Raw genomic sequence first — 18,356 nt, 5'->3', positions numbered from 1 at the left:
TTACGAGTATTTTCAAAAGGTCTCATGAGCTTACGAGTATTTTCGGAATGTCATATGTGCTTACAAGTATTTTCGGAATGCCATATGTGCTTACGAGTATTTTCGGAATGCCATATGCTCTTCCGAGTATTTCTGAAAGTTCACATATGCTTATGAGTATTTCTGAGAGGTTACATATGCTTATGAGTATTTCTGAAAGGTTACATATGCTTATGAGTATTTCTGAAAGGTTACATATGCTTATGAGTATTTCTGAGAGGTTACATATGCTTATGAGTATTTCTGAGAGGTTACATATGCTTATGAGTATTTCTGAGAGGTTACATATGCTTATGAGTATTTCTGAGAGGTTACATATGCTTATGAGTATTTCTGAGAGGTTACATATGCTTATGAGTATTTCTGAGAGGTTACATATGCTTATGAGTATTTCTGAAAGGTTACATATGCTTATGAGTATTTCTGAAAGGTTACATATGCTTATGAGTATTTCTGAAAGGTTACATATGCTTATGATTATTTCTGAAAGGTCACATATGCTTATGAGTATTTTTGAAAAGTTGCATATGCTTATAAGAGTATTTCTGCCATGATATCACCCTTAGAACCTTTAAGATAGACTCAAAGAAAATACTGTGAGACCAAAAAACCAAAAATTAACAGAGGTCTGGGAAATTCTGATTTTGTGTGTGTGTGTTCATGTTCATTTTCCTGACAGATATCTGTATTTAAAACAAAAGCAAAATAATTTTCCTTTGGAATAAAAAAATCATGACAAAAATATGTAGGTGTTTTAATAGTTTTTACTAAAAAGTATGAAAAAATCAACTGCAGTGTGGAAGAAAAGTCTAAAATAATTCACAAACTAAACTTTTTTTTTCTTTAAAGTGAAACAAATTACTACAGAAGTGAAAAAAACAAAATAGGAAAACACTCACTGGAGAGAAATGTAATTAAAAAAAAGAATATGTTAAAATAGAAACATGTATGAAGACCTATATTATTATTATTTAAACATCCAGAAAAACACACAAAACTGTTTCTGTATTTACAGTTTATTTTTGAATGCATGACAAAATATGTATTATGTTGAGCTTTCAACAATATGTATAGACACATAATACAATAAAGTATACTACATACCTTCTGTCATGTCCAACTTCCACTTATCAAGTCGAGAAGGGACTGGTGGCCCCCACAAGCCACGTTCTCGAGTTAGCTCACTCTCAACCAAAAGCCACTCTTCAAATACATCCTTCTGTAAATGTTGCTGGCTCTAAACCACAGAAACATCAAAATAAACTTAAAACTGTTTTTAAATTAATGCACAAAACACAAACCCATAAGTTATTTATAACAGCCTTACTTGTCTAGCATTGGTTATTGGTGACCAAATCATATGTAAAGAAGCTATAAAGAAACACAAGAACAGCTGTTCTTACTTAAGGAAGCCTGCTAAAGCCCCTTCAGTTGTTCAGATAATTTAGAAGGCTTATAACTCTAAACATTTGGTTTTGATACCACAGCAGTAGAGCACAGACAATCAATTGTGTAAACTTTTTTTGCTTAACATCAAGCAGTCTATTTAAATAAAACAATTACTAATAACATATTATAATTCCATTTCACACAAATTGTATGACTCTGAAGTTCAAGAAAACAAAAATTTCATAAGTTTGTGTTTCTTGTAACTTTAGAACAACACAAAATTTACCTTTACAGTACAAGAAAAGCATTGTTTAAAATGATAATAAAATACAAAACCTATTTCACAAGGAACAAGCAAGTCTACAACACAAGAGCTATTTCAGTTTACCATTTTTTATTTCATGTTTATTACTATTTGTTGTCACATTCATTGATGAAAATACTTTTAACTACATTTGTACAAGATCCACCAGATGAAACCAGAAAAGTTTTAGTTTCTAGTGCAGTTATGTATCTTGTGCACAACAGATCTAACATAGCTGCAAGTTTACATGTTCCTAGCTTGACTATGCATTTTGTCTAGCAATTATGAAAGAAGTCATTTTTATTTCCAGTTATCAGCTTATCTCAATTCACAAGAAATCTTTTAGTTTGGAATAAAATCTGTTTTAATAACAAGAATGCTGTGATTGTTATTTTTACCAATATGTTCACCTAGTGGCAAATGTGTTTAAATGCATTTCAATACATTTTAAATCTTTGCAGATTGTGAAATGTTAATGCTTTTACATTCACTCTTTTGTCCATGCAATTATTATTAACTTTTGATCAAACCAAATAACTTAATATATCTTTCTACGAATATGCAAAGAAATAAAAAAAAAAGATATAAATCATCAGCATGGTAATTTACACTGTCACACCTAGCCTCAGTAATATTCCATTAAGTTCAACCAACTTTGGAGACTTGTGTTAGTCCTAACTGCACGTACTAAGCTAAAAATGAAAACTAATTAATATAAAAAAATTAATAAAATCAATTATAAATATTTAAAATGTATGCACTTCCACTAATTCAGTTAACATAAAAAAGAATGAATATGCTTACAAAATGCATTAAGACTAGTCATTTGCTTCATGTATAATCACCTATTCAGTATCCTTTGAATAGCACGGCATCAGTACAGAAAAAACTAACCAGTGTACCTTTCAGTAACAATAAAACTTATTTACATATTTATTACAACATTAGCTTATCTAACATCTTTCTTAAATGTGACTTTATCAATGTCTGTCTTTGAAGAAGTATTGTATTAAGTTTGAAATAAATATTAAGATATTTTATTCACCTGTTGCCTGTGTTTTAGATGAAGTTCCACCAAGTCCCGTACTATGGATATGTGTGAAAAGGTCCATAAGTGAGCTTCCTGAAAAACAAGTAACTGAATAAGTAAAAGTCTGTACTCTAAATAAGTAAATTAAACAGCACGAGTCAGGCAACCCTTAACAAGAAAAACAAATAACTGAAGAAGTAAAAATCTACACTGCAAGTCAGACAACTTAAAATTAGTTAAGCCTAAAACATTATTTAGCAACACTCACATCACCTGTTCATTGTCACACCTATTACCTTCTAAAACATAAGAAAACTTGTGAAGCAGTATTTGATACCAGTACTGTTGATAATATATCAGAGAATAAAGCAAACTGAACTTTAGGGAGAAGCAGTTTCTTCATCTATTCCAACACAGAGAAAGAGGAGTTTGTAAAGTAAGAAAGTGGGAGATAGCATATAATACAAGGAGCATTCATCAAATATGGCTCTTTTTCAATGGTTTTTCTTTCTGTTATTTGGTAAAAATGTAACAATTAACCAAGTGAGTCAAGTTCACTGTAAAAAGTTTTTTTCTTCTTTGCCATCAGTGTTTTATTTTTAAACCCAGTTTTTGGGAGTGATCTAGTAACCACAATTGTGTTAAATGTTTGTTATTATAATGATGAATTTTGAAGGAAAGTATTTTATAGATCAATTTATAATATATAAATTTGTTTATTTACACTACTTTGTTCTGAATTGAAATCTATTAACATCAATGATATACAAGCTTACCTTGAGAGACATTTTTGTGGTTGCAACTCGGGGGGAATGTTCTTTCTTTATTTTACGGCTGGCTAAGCGACTCAAACCTCCAGTAACTTTCTGTAGTCGCTATAAGAATAATTATGTTTGACTTGTTTTCAGGTATTAAAACAGTATTTATATTTGATACTGGAGTATCTCAGTCAATTTTGTTTTTCTTGTTTCAAACTGTCACTTATTGCCACATTACTTTGCACAGGTTGCTTATATCACATTTATTTTTTAAGTGATTCTCTGACCATTTCTGGATAATGTAGTCTTCATTCAACCATTAGGCACCACAACATTTTCCTAAAGTTTACTGAAAGCTTGTATGTATTCCTAGTAGTACAGTGTTTACACATATGGTTTTAAGCCTAAGTAGTTACACACCTTAAAAGCCTATCAATATAATAAAACTACTCCAAATTACTCAAGGCAAAATTCTTTCATGAACACTTCAGTACAACACACTTACATTTCACTAATGTGCTTTCCTTTTAAAGGGAAAATTTCAAATAACAAGAATAAAATTCTGTCAAATCAACTTTAACTTCAGATTTTGGAACAATACTGGTTAAGCCAAATTTAAAATTTAGGTCTGTTCATTTCACCAATATTATGGTACCTTAAGATATACTATCACCTTCAAAATTAGGACTAAAGTTAATGGTGAAAATTAACACTAAGTCAGTGTTCAATACAATTAAAAACCCAAATCACAAAGAGACCAAACAATACCAACATTCTGAAGTTGAGACTGCAGCTGCCATGCCTCCCTATAGCCAGATTTCCGCTCTCCATCAAGAAAGATAAGCCACAGTTTACTGGCCTGTTCGTGAAGACTATCCCACAGACTATGAAGTGGTGGAGGCATTCCAGGGTCTTGAGCTGGGTGAATACTGCTTAGTGAAGTCTTAAATAGTTCTTCTAGTACCTTTATGCAGAAACAAATGACGTGTGAGATATTCAAAAGAATATTCCTAAAAATGATATCAGCAGATATAATCAGTGAAAGCAGAGTAATATCCTAAATTCTAAAGAAAACTTTCAATATATTTCAAATTAAATCCCAAGACAATTACAACTTTTTTAGCTTCCAACCTTCACGTACACCTGAAGTTGTTTTATAAAGGACATTAAGGTTTCATAATGCCCTTTTCTTCAGTATCCTGTACTCTATTCAACAGAGTTGATTTTGACCAACAGTTTACCAGAACATTTTTACAACAGTTGAACATGTTTTAAAATGGTAAGATGATTTTCTCTTCACATTATTTAAGTTTATATTAACATCTTACATTTTTATCCAATTTCCTTAAGTTCATCTCTTCCTCAAAGAAAGGATCTTTGTAAACCTCATACACATCTGTCCTCTACCATTCACTTAATTAGCAGAAGTTTCTAGATCGTTTTGTTTACAAGATAAAAACAAACTACGTGGTGTTCTTTTGTTGGCCACTCTACCATCCTCTCATATATACCAACTTCTCCAGAACTGTTGAGGATGGGGTTTTTTGGGTTTTTTCTTTTCTGCACTGTTTGAACCATTTTTACTATGAAAGTTTAGGGTAAAGATTATAGTCAAATGGCAATCTTCAATAAAAAAATTTAATTTGTTCTGATAAGTACACTTATCTCTATGAAATGTGGATTTCTTTGTAGAACATTGTGGCAAGCTACTCAAAGGTTACCTACACTAGCCATTGCTAATCATAAAGCATTAGACTACAGGGAATCTAGCCAATCACACCACCATCCAATATAGTTGGATTGACCATTATGTTACAATGCTTCAATGCTTGAAATAGTAACCACATTTGGAAACGGTTTAAAATCAAGAAGCATAAACATCGAGAAATCTGTGGAACAAGGTTGTGATTACCCCATCCAACCTGATGAGCTATGACATATAACTGTTTAAAGATTACATGTATAAACACAAAACATTAAGAAAAATGGTGTCAATGACCCTTCACTGTAACAGTTACAATCTTATATTTTATTACCTCTCTTTAACAACTCTCTACACTAGCTTTTACAGCATAACACACAAAAAATGTATTTTTAATACCTCAAATCATTAAAAAACATAAAAAGAAATGACCAACCTGTCGTTTGGACAGATAGAGTTCTTGCCACAGTCTCTGAGCTGCAGATATGATTAGTAAAGTACCTTCTTCAGCTGAAGTTAATGATGCTGATTCTTTTACTAAAGTACTGACATTAACATGCCACGTGGTCTGTCGTTGACAGTCAACACTGAACAATATTAAACAAAGAAACTTCAGACATTTGAAAATAGTCAAATAAAATTTATTCAGATCTTATACTTTTGTATGCAAACAAATCCACAAAGACTTGTAGACACAAACTGGAACCTGACATACAGAGAACTTGTATTACAATGACTGTTACTGTACTAGAGTAACTCCAGTTCACTTTTCTCCTTTATAACTGCACATTGATTTTTTTCAAATATACCAACACACAGTATTACTATAGGTTTCACACATCCATGCAAGGTAAGATATACAGCCTTATCTCTCATACCTAAATAAAAGAAAGTCTGGGTTTAGAGCTCTAACATGAATGTAAAGGTATCACTGAGCCAAGTCTTTCTGCTTTAAAGTATTTTATACACAAAAAACAACAGCAATACTTTGATATTTTAGTGAAAAAATTGTTATAAGTTACAGAATCACTTCTGCAAAGATGTGCAATATGCATTTAATCAAAACCTGAGGCAAAAACCATGGAATTTTTGGACAAGACTATGAAAATAAATATTTCCTGATGTTTCAATTTTTGAAGAAATTATATCAAATGGTTTTAACTTTTTTAATATTTAAAAGCATCACTAATATTTCCTCCAAGTATTTAAATACAAACACACAGTACACATTTCAGTCAGTAATCCCTATTTAACACTGTATTTTATCTTTCAAATTTGTATTCTCTGCAAATTTAAATTACCAGTACACTGATAAAAGCAAAAAAAAGGTTTATAATTACATCTTAACATGTGGTAGAGATTTCAAAATTTCATTGTTATTGGTAGACAAGATAGGTCATGTAACTTAATGACTCAAACCTCTGAAGCCTTTCCTTCACTACATGTAAATGTGTTTTACTTCTTTACAGTTTGGTCTCACCTGACTTGAGCTTCAGTTGTAAGCTGCAGCAAACAGTAACAAAGGCATCCAATAAACTCTGGGTCATTATTAGCTGATGACAGGACCACTGATCTGTGTGTGGTAACTTTCTGTAAACATTCTAATACAGCAAGCTGATCTAGATAACAATGAAAAAAAATACTGAACAAGCTGTAGCAAACAAGAAGAAAAATATCCAATAAACTCTAGGTTATTATTAAATGGTGTTAGTATTATTACATTATGAGCAGAGTGTTGAGTAATGTATATTAAAACAAGCAACATGCAATATTACAAGCACAAACAATACCGACTTGTAGTTGAACTACATGAAACAAAGATAACCTTCTGACATTCTCAGATCATAAAGATATCTTAAGTTGAGAGACTTAGAATTTCCAAACTGGGGATATCCTTCATACTTAATGGCATTGGATAACAGAGGAAAGGTATCAATATAGTGTACCAGGACCATCTAGAAAGAGATCTACAGTAAGGTGTGCCCAGTTGTGGTAAGCAAAGTGTAGCATCTGTAACAGGTAAGAATATATGATGATAAAATCAAGAGGCACAAACCATACAAGTGTACAACACTAAACTACACAATTTGTGTCTGAAGTCTTCTGTACCCAAGTTGTTTCCATGATATACCCATTCAGTTATCATATATCTTACAGCACCTGGAGAATGAAATGGGCATTTAAGCTCTCCCATAGAATGCAAACCATGTACACAAAAATCAGTGGCAAAAACCATGCAAATGTTCCAAGCAGCATGACTGATCAAAATCTCCATCTGGAAAAGTGCCTCAAGTCTTCTGTACACAAGCTGCTTTTGTAGTAAGCCATTCGACTGTAACATACCTCACACAACTGGAAAATTAAAACATATTACTGCTATTCCATATAAAGACAAACTGAACAATTAACCTACAGATTTCTGTGAGATCAAATTGTTGAAATTAATGCTGGTAAATCGTTTTATTTTACACTAGATGAATTATGGGGTGCAAAAAGAAAGAGTGGTATGCTTTGAGTATGACAACTTTATGATGGAGCATTTTAAAATGGAAACTATGGTGCAGGGCTATTTTTGAGACAGACAGTCATTAGATAGTGCATGGTATTATAAGATGGACTGGTGAGGGTCCAAAATAATTTTAACATAATATACTTAACCTTTTTAATAACTTTCAATAATTAGCACAACACAATCACTTTCATTCTAAAACAATCAAAAGAAAATACAGATCAAGCTAATACAGCAAGCAATAACAATGACATGAAATTAACATTGGGTCTTGAAATAATCACTTCTCTGTTCAATTAATTTTAAATATTCAAAAGTTCAAGATTTTTTTTCAGTGTATATGAGAACTATTAATTTACAAACTTATTTAATGCTATGAATGGACCATCCAATACTATTAAAAAAAACAAATTAGAATGATATCTCTAAATCAGAGTACAACCTACCAGTAACACAATCCATAGGTCTTGAAAGTTGGTAAAGAATAGCTCTATTTAAACTATGATACACAATAGTCAGTCCTGTAGAAAGAAGTAAACAAAAGTTACCACTGCAAGTGAATTCTAAAAATTAACCAAATGATGAGGCAATGTTCGATGCTTATTAAATACATTCAAGACAAAAACAAAAGTCAACTCATGATAAAAAAAAAACTGATGTTTCATACAGGAAGATTGAAACAAGAGTATTTTACGGATAGTTAATTTTAGTTGTAACTTAAATACATTGTATACAGGAACAGTTATGAATTTCTAATGACTAAGTTCTAACAATGCATGCTCTATTAACACACAAAATCTGTTACATAAGGCTTTTACCTACCAATGAAAGAATGCAATAACGTCTACTGACTCCTTGACAAACAAATGTAATTAGGGTTATAAGTTCAACACTTTCCAAACCAAAAGGATCATATATTTCTTACATGACATGCTGCCAGATGATGCTCAAATTATTTAGGCCTTCACATCAAAAAACTTGCACAAAAATCTAATTTTTTTATGAAAATATTATTCAAAACAAACATTTTTACATAATACTGTATATTACACACACTTATGAACCTTAAAAAGGTTGCAAATGTTATAATTTTACTAATTGTAAAACAAAAACAAAAAAAAACCTGCTTCTCAGATCCAAAACAAGACTAATTAATTCATTACAATTTCATTATAAGAACCAGCAGCAGATCTCATTGCAAAAACAAGACAGTTGGGTTAATAAAAGCTGTCTCTCAGATACGCTTGCGAGAGTAACAATTACACATGGTTACCTACAGTTTCAACACAAAAAAAACATGCATTTGTTATTTGAAGTGATAAACTAGAAGGAACACAGCTCATCAAAATTACCCATTGCCATCTATTGAGTTACTCATCATAATGGATAGTGGGATTTAAACATCACTCTTATAAGGAACCCACAGCCTCAGAGTGCAGAGTACAATTTCTTTATTAGAGGGAACACAAACTTCAGTCCCACAGTCTAATATACTGACCACTGGGCTGTACTCTGCACACATTATATACGTTACTGACCTAACACAAAAATTCAAGGGCGTAGTTTTTCACTGAAAAAAATTTAAAAAGTTATACTCTGCCAATAGTATTAGCTTTATAATGTGTTTCATTTTCAGTTGTTTATTTATTCTAATTAAATATTTTTTAAAATATCAACTAAAACATCTACTTAACCAATATTATGTTTCAAGCTGCATATCTGATGTAAGTTTTTTTCTTCTTCAGAGGTAAACTAGGAATGGTTTGCCCCTGAAGGAGAAAGATCCACCTTTGAAAAGCGCTCTTGTTATGGGGTTTCGATTTCATTTTTATCAAGACTTCTAGGACCTACATGTTTCAAGAACATCACAAAATATGTTTTTAATATTACATAGTATTTTATCAAATTTACAATGCTAGTATAGGCCAGACAAGAACCAGCTACTTTGCATGCCAGACTTTAAGCCCAAAGGTCCATACTTTGCATCCCACTGTCAAAATAATTACTTCTGTGGTTTGTGGATCCATTATAAGATTAATGGTTACATCCCAATGGAGGAAAAGCTGGAAGCTGTTTGTTTCAGATGTTAGCACAGAGCTACACAAGTATTACCTTTTCCAGCTCTGTGCTAGCATCTGAAATAAACAGAGAAAAAGTAATATGCTTGTTACAGTAGTTTTACCAGGTTGTTCCCCATCTTAAATCAACCACACTAACATTTGTTTACTGTACCTAACAACTAAAGGAACTTGTACATTTCCAACACTCACCCTGCTTTGAAGCTTGAATGAAAATTTTCAAAATGAAGTCTAACACTTCTTGTGGTTCTCGTGTATACATTCCTATAATGAGAAATAAAGTTAATTTCAACTTGATGAATTATTAAACAAGTATAAGTTACTTATTCAAATTGCAAGTGTTTTTTACCACTCTAGTAAAAAACACGTTTTCTTACTTATTAAAAGTACACAGTGCTGTGCCCTGGAATATAAACTTACATTAACTGCTTCTTTTAAATAATGTTACAGATTATACGTATGCTATTTTTAAGATTCTTTACTACAGTTAGAACTTGAAGAATAAGCAGCATCGATGCTACTAATTTATTGTTTGAAAGTATTCAGCAGACAAACTGTTTGAAATATTTAAAATAAATACGATGAAAAATCTATTAACCTATCAACCACTTGGAGCCAAGTCCAGCAGCTTCAAAGAATTCCACCCCTCATCAATAACCCTGGACAATGACATTAAAACAACAGAACCAGGATTCTTATACTGGTGGACTTTATGTTACATGTAGAATACTTTTAGTTGTCTTTCACCCACCACAGTGAACCTGTAGTTATGTAGAATGTAAAGAATATTGCTGTAACATATTCTATCACTAGGCAACTTTTCTTTTGGTAAAAATAATGTGAAATCCAGTCTGTTTAACAATAATAAATTACTTTATTCCATCAGTAATGAGAGTTGCAGGTCTAATTTCACATAACTTTCTGACACAGACTCTGAAACTACACATTTCACATAGAAACACAAATTGAGAATTTAATGAAATAGTTCCATTTTGAAAGTGTGTGTGTTTTCTTACAGCAAAGCTGCATTAGTCTATCTGTTGCACTCAAACTCCAAATAGTTCACCTGCAAGGTGATTTTTATATATCAAGTCTAAAATTACTATTTTAATCTTAGAGTTTTTACATTTCACTTGCATAATTTTTAGAATCTCATAAATGAATATCAAAAGTTTTTTAAGATACATGTTTATTTATTTTCTTTTCTTAAGCCTATTCAATTGTTATAGAATTCAGTTGACAAGCTGAAAATATTTTTCTATTTTATATACATACATGTATAAATATTACAAATAGTATTCATATACAATTCACTTACACTGTCTTGCAAGTAACCTCAGTTATATTTTGTACTTTCAATAATCATCTGCTGCTTTGTGATAACAAATAACACTATGAAACAAAATTTTTACTTTTTCTTGTTCCTGCTTATGCCTAAAGTAAATGAAAAAGACATTTTTTCTTCAAACTTTGCTTTTGTGACTTAGGTAATGAAATTTTCAAATTTGCCCATTTTCCAGAACATTCCAGGTAGATTCAGTGCTGAGTAGCTGATAAAAAATTTTCTCGAACTTACAATAATTTTCTAGATTGTTGTAGAACTTACGAGAATTTTCTAAAACTTTACATAGTAATATATGTACAGGGGCTCACCACTTCAGTTTAGTTCTAGCTGCCTAAGTAAACACATAGACCTATCTGATCTTATCAGAAATGGCACCAAGAAGCTGCAAGCATTCTCCTATGCATGTGGCCAATTTATCAAGACAAGAGCAGAAATGTAGTCTGTGTTAGCATCTGCTAAACTGTGTAAAGCCTACAAGGCATATTTCAGCATGCCTGTCGGGGATCAAGACAAACCCTGAGAACCTCATTTTACCTGTGAGTACTGCAAGAAAACAAAACAAAACTAGAAGGTAAGACAGACAGTTTTTGCTTGCTTTAAAAGTAAGATTTTATATTATGTAAATTTTAGACCTTTTAAAATTTAAATATTTTTTTTTAATTTCCAATAATATAGAAAAAATATCACATAAATAACATATACCATCCAGGAACAAAATTTCTGTTACATAGTGTAAACATCTGCTGTTTTGTCAAATAGGGGTGGGGTTCAAATAGCTTAAAACACCCATTGACAAGATAAATCATTTTTGTTATTTCTTTCAAACTACTAATCTCAGAAGTATCAACTAACAGGCCTTACACTTCTATAATAGTTAAACATTTTCTAACTTCCATTATTTTGCTTGTTACTCTCTGTTTCCACTCATCCACTTATGCATTTCACTTAGGCCTTCTAGAAATCTCTATAACCTCAACATCAATAAATTGCACACAATGTTAGATGGCCTTGACATCAATGAATTTAAAATCCAAAATTAATTCATTAATAATAATAGTTGCATCAAACAGCCTATTTTTTTATCTGACAGAAGTCTTTAGAAACTTGTTTTTTCAACACATCTTTATCTTTTCATTTTCAACTTCCCTGTCCAATTCTTTTTCTTTTGTTATTTATGCCAATATGTCAACTGATGCCTACATGGCTTTATTTCTACTACATACCAATCCCTGTACAGAAACATGTTTCACTAATACTTTGCACACGTAAATGATGCTATCTTATTTACACAGTTCAGGCAACAATAAGTTAAATTTAATAAAATTCATTAAACCTTTTAAATATAATTTTTAAAACACAAATAATACATTATTAACTCAAATATAAAAGTACGACTTAAATACAATTTAAGTGTCTTTGTTGCTATACCATATTTAGGTAAGAAACAACTGGAAGTGCTACACTTGATCAAACAAATAATAATACTAACAACAGTCACATGTACATTGTAAGAAAAGCTGCATGCCACCGCCACATTACCACTGGTTTGGTATAAAGTAAACCAAGGTCTTCCAAATGACTGTATACACTTAGGTAAACTAACAATATGTACATTGTACATCTAAAGCCAATGTACACAAGATGAGCATAGCCAACATGAAGTGTCAGAAAATGTATCTCTCTTTTCCAAAGAGTACAACTGCATACTTTGAATGTTATCTGAGAATAGTTCAAACATGTGCAAGTTAGAGTCTAGGCCCTCATACACATTGGCAGCTTATGTGGCTAAGAGAGAACACCAATGCTTAAGTCAAGATTTCTCATTGCCTGTGGATCATATGGCAAAAACTGCTGTTTAAGTATTTCTTTTTTAGAATATTCCTTTTGAAACAAAGGAACTACAGCTTACACAACATAAAAATTCCAGTTATAACACTAATTTCATTGACAATTATTTATAGTAAAGCTGTTTAATTAGATTTTGAATGTAATGTACTACATTATGCAGAAACGAATTTTAAAAATTGTGGTGGTGGTGACTGGATTAAAAATCAAGAGTGGTCTGATTTGACACTTCATCAGTAATTCTAGGCCTAATACATACACCAAAATGTTCCATCATCAACATTACACTAAAACAAACATAATATTACAGTATCTTAAACATGTCATTTTTAACCAACTACTAAGTTAAAATCTGACAGTATGGGAAAACTGACAAATTTAGCAAATTACAAATAATTACATATCATGTCACATTTTGTGTTAAAAAAATAGCAAGAAAAGTTGTCAGTAGTTTCAATGACAAACCAGATTTTACAACCCACTATCTACATCAAACTGGATGAAAACTAAGCAGGGTACATACTAACCTTGCCACAGTTTGTCTACAACACAGCTGGAGAGATGAAGGACATTAGAAGGAATGTTTGCATAACTTCCACCAACTGCTATAGGTAATGCTGCTTGCTCCCCTAACAGAATGTCTGCTGCAAGAAGATGGTCCATCAGAGAGGAGAGTATTGCTGTTTGAAATTCACACAGACTGGACTGACTACAGTTTCTTGGTGCAACCTGGCGAGCAATGATATACGTAAACAAGTTTGTTAATAATTAATATTAAACATGAGATGACATGTTAAATGTATTAATATATAATATGGTGATATTTCTATGCAAATTAAAAATATAACCAATTATAATCAACTTTTACTGTTAACTTTGTTTAAATACCTACAAATAAAATTCTGGAGAAGTAATGTCTACTACATTTCCAAATTTAGGTGGCATATTTTCACAAAATATTACAAGCTTCTAGTAAACAAGAACAGTATGTTGTGGACAAAAAAATCAAACACATTAATAAGGTTTTCTGTGTCAAAGATATGCCTGTGATGTACAAAATCAGTCTGAGTCAGAGCATGAGTTGACATTTATATCAAGACTAAAGGTTTTGCACAGTTTACAAACAGAATTTGTATAACTCATACAACCTCCTAAATGCATATCTATGGCTTTTCCAGTGTTCCTATATACTTAATCATGTATTTTCTATAACACAAACTGTTGTGAGATCACCAATTTTAGGTACATGAAAAGTCAGTAATTCTGATGTTTAATACATAATAACATGTTGAATGCCATGCTGTATAAGGTTGGGTCATGCATGATTTAACCCCCTCACACGTAAACAGAATTAACTTGGAATTAAAACTGGAAAAATAGAAATAAGTCCCAGTAACTAAATGGAGCTTTAGAGATACACCAGTGAATCTTTACAGTGTATGTAGAAACCTAAAGGATGAATAAAAGTAAGTTAAAAGTTAATTTTCCTTTCCTATATTTTTACATTCAGCTTTGTTTAGGGAATTTTAATGGACATACACATGTACGTGTAGATGCAAACAAGTGCGTAAATATTAAGGTGTTTTGTGCTGTGAGATCCTTGAGATGGTAGATATTCACGAGTTAAATATTTTACATCTTCAACAAAATAATGTTGGAATTACAAAAATGCATCCTAGACATAGATGCATCTGAATATATCAGACCCACAGATTTTTAAATATTGAGATAAATCAAAGTTCTGAAGAATTTTATCACATTCCTATGGTTGAAAGTTATTACCTTATTTAATAAATTTGTATTTATATATTTTGTTTCTTTAAGATTAGTTTATTAAAACTACTAATATTATTATTTACTTTGCCCAATATATTCATTGGTCACCTCATTCAAACTATAGATTACTTGTACACCTAAGTTATGGAATTTCTTTAGTTATTTTAATATGATATTAAGTTCACACTAAAACTACTCTAAAAGTAACTTTAAGATATTGGTAAGGTAAACAGAATGTGCTACTGAAATCACGTACATTACTTCTAAATTATTTTGTCAACTGATACATTAATAGCTCACTGTTACTGGCAATTACATCATCATTTATTATTTTGGAACTTAAAATGTTAACTTCATAGAATAAATTTTATTCATAATTTCTGTTAAAAACCTTTTTATTTCTATAACTTTACATTGTTGAAAAAAGTACTCTCTGTAGCTAAATGCTGACAATAAATGGTAGTTTAAACATGGGCCTGGAACACACTTTTACCTGAAATATTAATTTCCCATTAAAACTACATATAAGGCTTGTCCATAGCTTAAATCTAATGGAAAAAGCTACTAGGACATGGTTCATATATCACAGACACACTCCCTCTAATATGTGTATATGTAGTATACACACGTTTGACTATCAAGGCTCGAGTCTGGACTGATCACTCAGTACCTTTATAACAGCAATACTGCCTTTTATGTACAAATACACTCAAAAGACAAACCTCCAAGACAACGTCCACAACAGGTTGTTGTTTAGGGTTCACAGGTAAAGACAAACTGTCCACAACAATGACACGTATGAAATCCATAACGAATTTCCGAGCTGGATGGGAAGACAGAAGGCCAGATGTGGGTCTCCTTTCCTCATGACCACAATGCTCGCTACTATCTGGACTAAAGATTGGCTAAAGAACAAGTAACACAGTGTATAACCTTTGCCCATTCTCTCTGTACACTAATGATCTGAGTGTTATTTAAAAACAAATACAGTTTCATATGGTTCTAAACAACACTGGCTTTCTACAACCAAGTAGTAAAGATTTTGATGTCTTTAACAACCAAATAATATGATTACAAATTTTATATTAAAAGTTTTAATTTTAAGTTTGTAAGTGAAGTCAAAGCTGATAACATATCATATTGATTATCTATGATGTAACAACAAAAGGTTATTTAGTATGAACCAATAACAGTAACACACACACAACAGAGGTTAACTAACAAAAACCACTTTTCAAGCATCATAAGATAAAACTGTTTATTCTGAAGGTAAACCAGTTAAAGACTATGGGTTATCTTTTATATACATAGGGTAAAAACCTATGACAAGCAAACTGGTCTGCTTTTATCCTTATTAAATTGATCTTAAAATACTAGTAAAATGTAAAACTAAACAGTGAGTTCTTCTATATTAACACTTAATAGTATATGACAATTATTCTTTTACTGTAAAGAATTCTTCTGTATTAACACTTAATAGTATATGAAAATTATTCTTTTACTGTAAAGGCCTACTAGTCAGGTGTCACTCATTTTAAAACTGAAGCCTTTATTTATTTCTTGTAAGAACTTGCAGTAAGCAATGTGTGGAATCAACCACATCTTTTGGTAATCATGAACAATTGTTTACAACTGAGTAAAATTATACTTTTAAGGCATGAGAAAAGGAATGCAGGACTTTAACACACAGCCACTCCCCTGATTAACAACCCACACTCTTATTTAAAAAAGGAAAAAAGTGATGTATAATAATAACATTATTAAGGCAATATGTCAATCAAATGAATAAAGTGCAATTTTACTACAGAAACAACAAAAGATGTCATGAAGATAAAGACAAGTGACATGGTTTAATGATCAAAAACATTATAAGACAACCTGTCATATCTTTGGATGAAGCAGAAGTAATATACTCATGTTAGGTAGGTAACTGGAAACTTCAATAATACTTTTCAGTACAATATGAAACACTAAAAATTACTGTAGTAATTAAGTGTTTAAAGAAGGATTTAATCTGTTAACGTATACTTGAAGGGTGTGTACGGACTCGAAGTTGCCAAGTTATTTTTGGTTAAAAAATAAAGGAATTACAAATATTAGTAAATAACCAACAGTCAAAGTACAATTAGATTATAGAAATTCATATCATAAAAAACATTCTAATTAATATTCTATATGAATTCAAAATCAGTAAATAACTACTAACAGGAATCACAAGTGTACAAAACTTCAGAGCGATTTAAACTTAACAATACCGGTTTTTCATCTAAAGGAGATGCAGTGTCACTCAGACATTCTGAGTCTTCTGGAGGCCATGGAAAGATGGTGCTCACAAGAGCACTTAGAAATTTGTGCGTCATACACTTGTACATAAAATCTTGTCGGTTGTGGTACAGATACATGAGGAACTGAATAAGGGTAACAGGATAATCATATGTTGCTAGCTTCTCTACAGATGGACTCTGGATCTGCAAAACATGAAATAGTTTTAATTAATTAATTTTAAAATCACTGTATTCAGTCAACATTCACGTGTTAATGATGAAAAATAAAGGAAAATTAAAAGATTCTGTAAATGAATGTCAGAATAATAATTTATTTCAATAGATATAATTGTAAATTACAAGTTCTCCTTTCCAACGTATCACACGTCTTGTATCTATTACTAAAAAACTTCTATCCAGAATACTCTATAATAATGAACAAAAACAGTTGAAAACTACAAGACTTCCCGAGGTTAACCTGAAAGAGGGAAGAACTCTGAATAACAAACACCGCCCAAAGATTAAGTGCATTTAGATTAACACAAATATGGTTCAGAATAGATGTATGCCTCACTCGGATAAATCCTGAAACTTTAGAAGAAATTATGCTTTAAATTTCTGGACCTAACAACATTAAAAGAATATTTAAACATTATGAATTAAGTGAGGGCTGTTGCTAAACTTGGGAACAAATTCTATATCATACAGCTTATTTACAAACTGGTCATTACAAGTAAAGTTATATAAACTAATGTTATGGACAAACCTTGGGACAGAACATGTTTAAAATAGTGCCGTTGCAAGAAAGTAAAATGTGGCTTACAGTGATATGAGTGTTACACAAACTACACACTGGTGCATCAGTTCCAGATAAAAGAAAATGATGAGTTACAAAACTGTGACCAATGCATAGTCAAGTTAGAACAACTTCTTCCTTCCAAACCTTACGGAAGCAAGACGGCCAAAGTTCAATACAGGGTTTTATTTGGAAAAGCTTGTTGTCATGTTGCTCACTCCAAGTCGATTTCCAGCTGTCATGGAGCTGAGCCTTGAATACAGGACCATAGTCCATGTACGGAATAAGCACAGTGGTGATAGTGCCAGAGCAGATAGATTTAGCTGCCTTGTCTGCAAGCTCATTCCCGCAAATACCAACGTGGCCTGGTATTCAGAAAAACTGGATAGAAGTAGATGCTAATGAGAAATGGGCCAGTCAGTTTTGAATATTAGTGAGAACAGGGTGTAAACTAAAGTGAAGTGATTCCAGGGCCAGTAGAGAAGTAAACGAGTCAGTATAAATAGTGCAGTTGGAGTATT

The 18,356-nt window shown here is 31.6% G+C and overlaps 1 protein-coding gene across 3 annotated transcripts in view; it reads right to left on the bottom strand.

The window, feature by feature from the left end:
• bchs (WD repeat and FYVE domain containing 3 bchs) overlaps positions 1–18,356 on the bottom strand; it is a 130,197-nt gene that overhangs the window by 43,638 nt on the left and 68,203 nt on the right. For all 3 annotated transcript variants that reach the window (XM_076469929.1, XM_076469931.1, XM_076469930.1), the window contains exons 35-45: positions 17,031–17,243; positions 15,498–15,680; positions 13,527–13,728; positions 10,002–10,073; positions 8,178–8,252; positions 6,703–6,841; positions 5,659–5,809; positions 4,293–4,484; positions 3,539–3,637; positions 2,778–2,855; positions 1,144–1,276 (exon numbers count right to left, since the gene is read on the bottom strand). In XM_076469929.1, the coding sequence (XP_076326044.1) occupies positions 1,144–1,276; positions 2,778–2,855; positions 3,539–3,637; positions 4,293–4,484; positions 5,659–5,809; positions 6,703–6,841; positions 8,178–8,252; positions 10,002–10,073; positions 13,527–13,728; positions 15,498–15,680; positions 17,031–17,243 (1,537 nt within the window). The remainder of the gene's footprint in view (positions 1–1,143; positions 1,277–2,777; positions 2,856–3,538; positions 3,638–4,292; positions 4,485–5,658; positions 5,810–6,702; positions 6,842–8,177; positions 8,253–10,001; positions 10,074–13,526; positions 13,729–15,497; positions 15,681–17,030; positions 17,244–18,356) is intronic.

The sequence above is a fragment of the Tachypleus tridentatus genome, chromosome 12 (genome assembly GCF_004210375.1).
Source record: "Tachypleus tridentatus isolate NWPU-2018 chromosome 12, ASM421037v1, whole genome shotgun sequence".
NCBI lineage: Eukaryota > Metazoa > Arthropoda > Merostomata > Xiphosura > Limulidae > Tachypleus > Tachypleus tridentatus.
The sequence above is the reverse complement of the archived record's forward strand: the minus strand, read 5'-3'. Positions and strand labels throughout refer to the sequence as shown.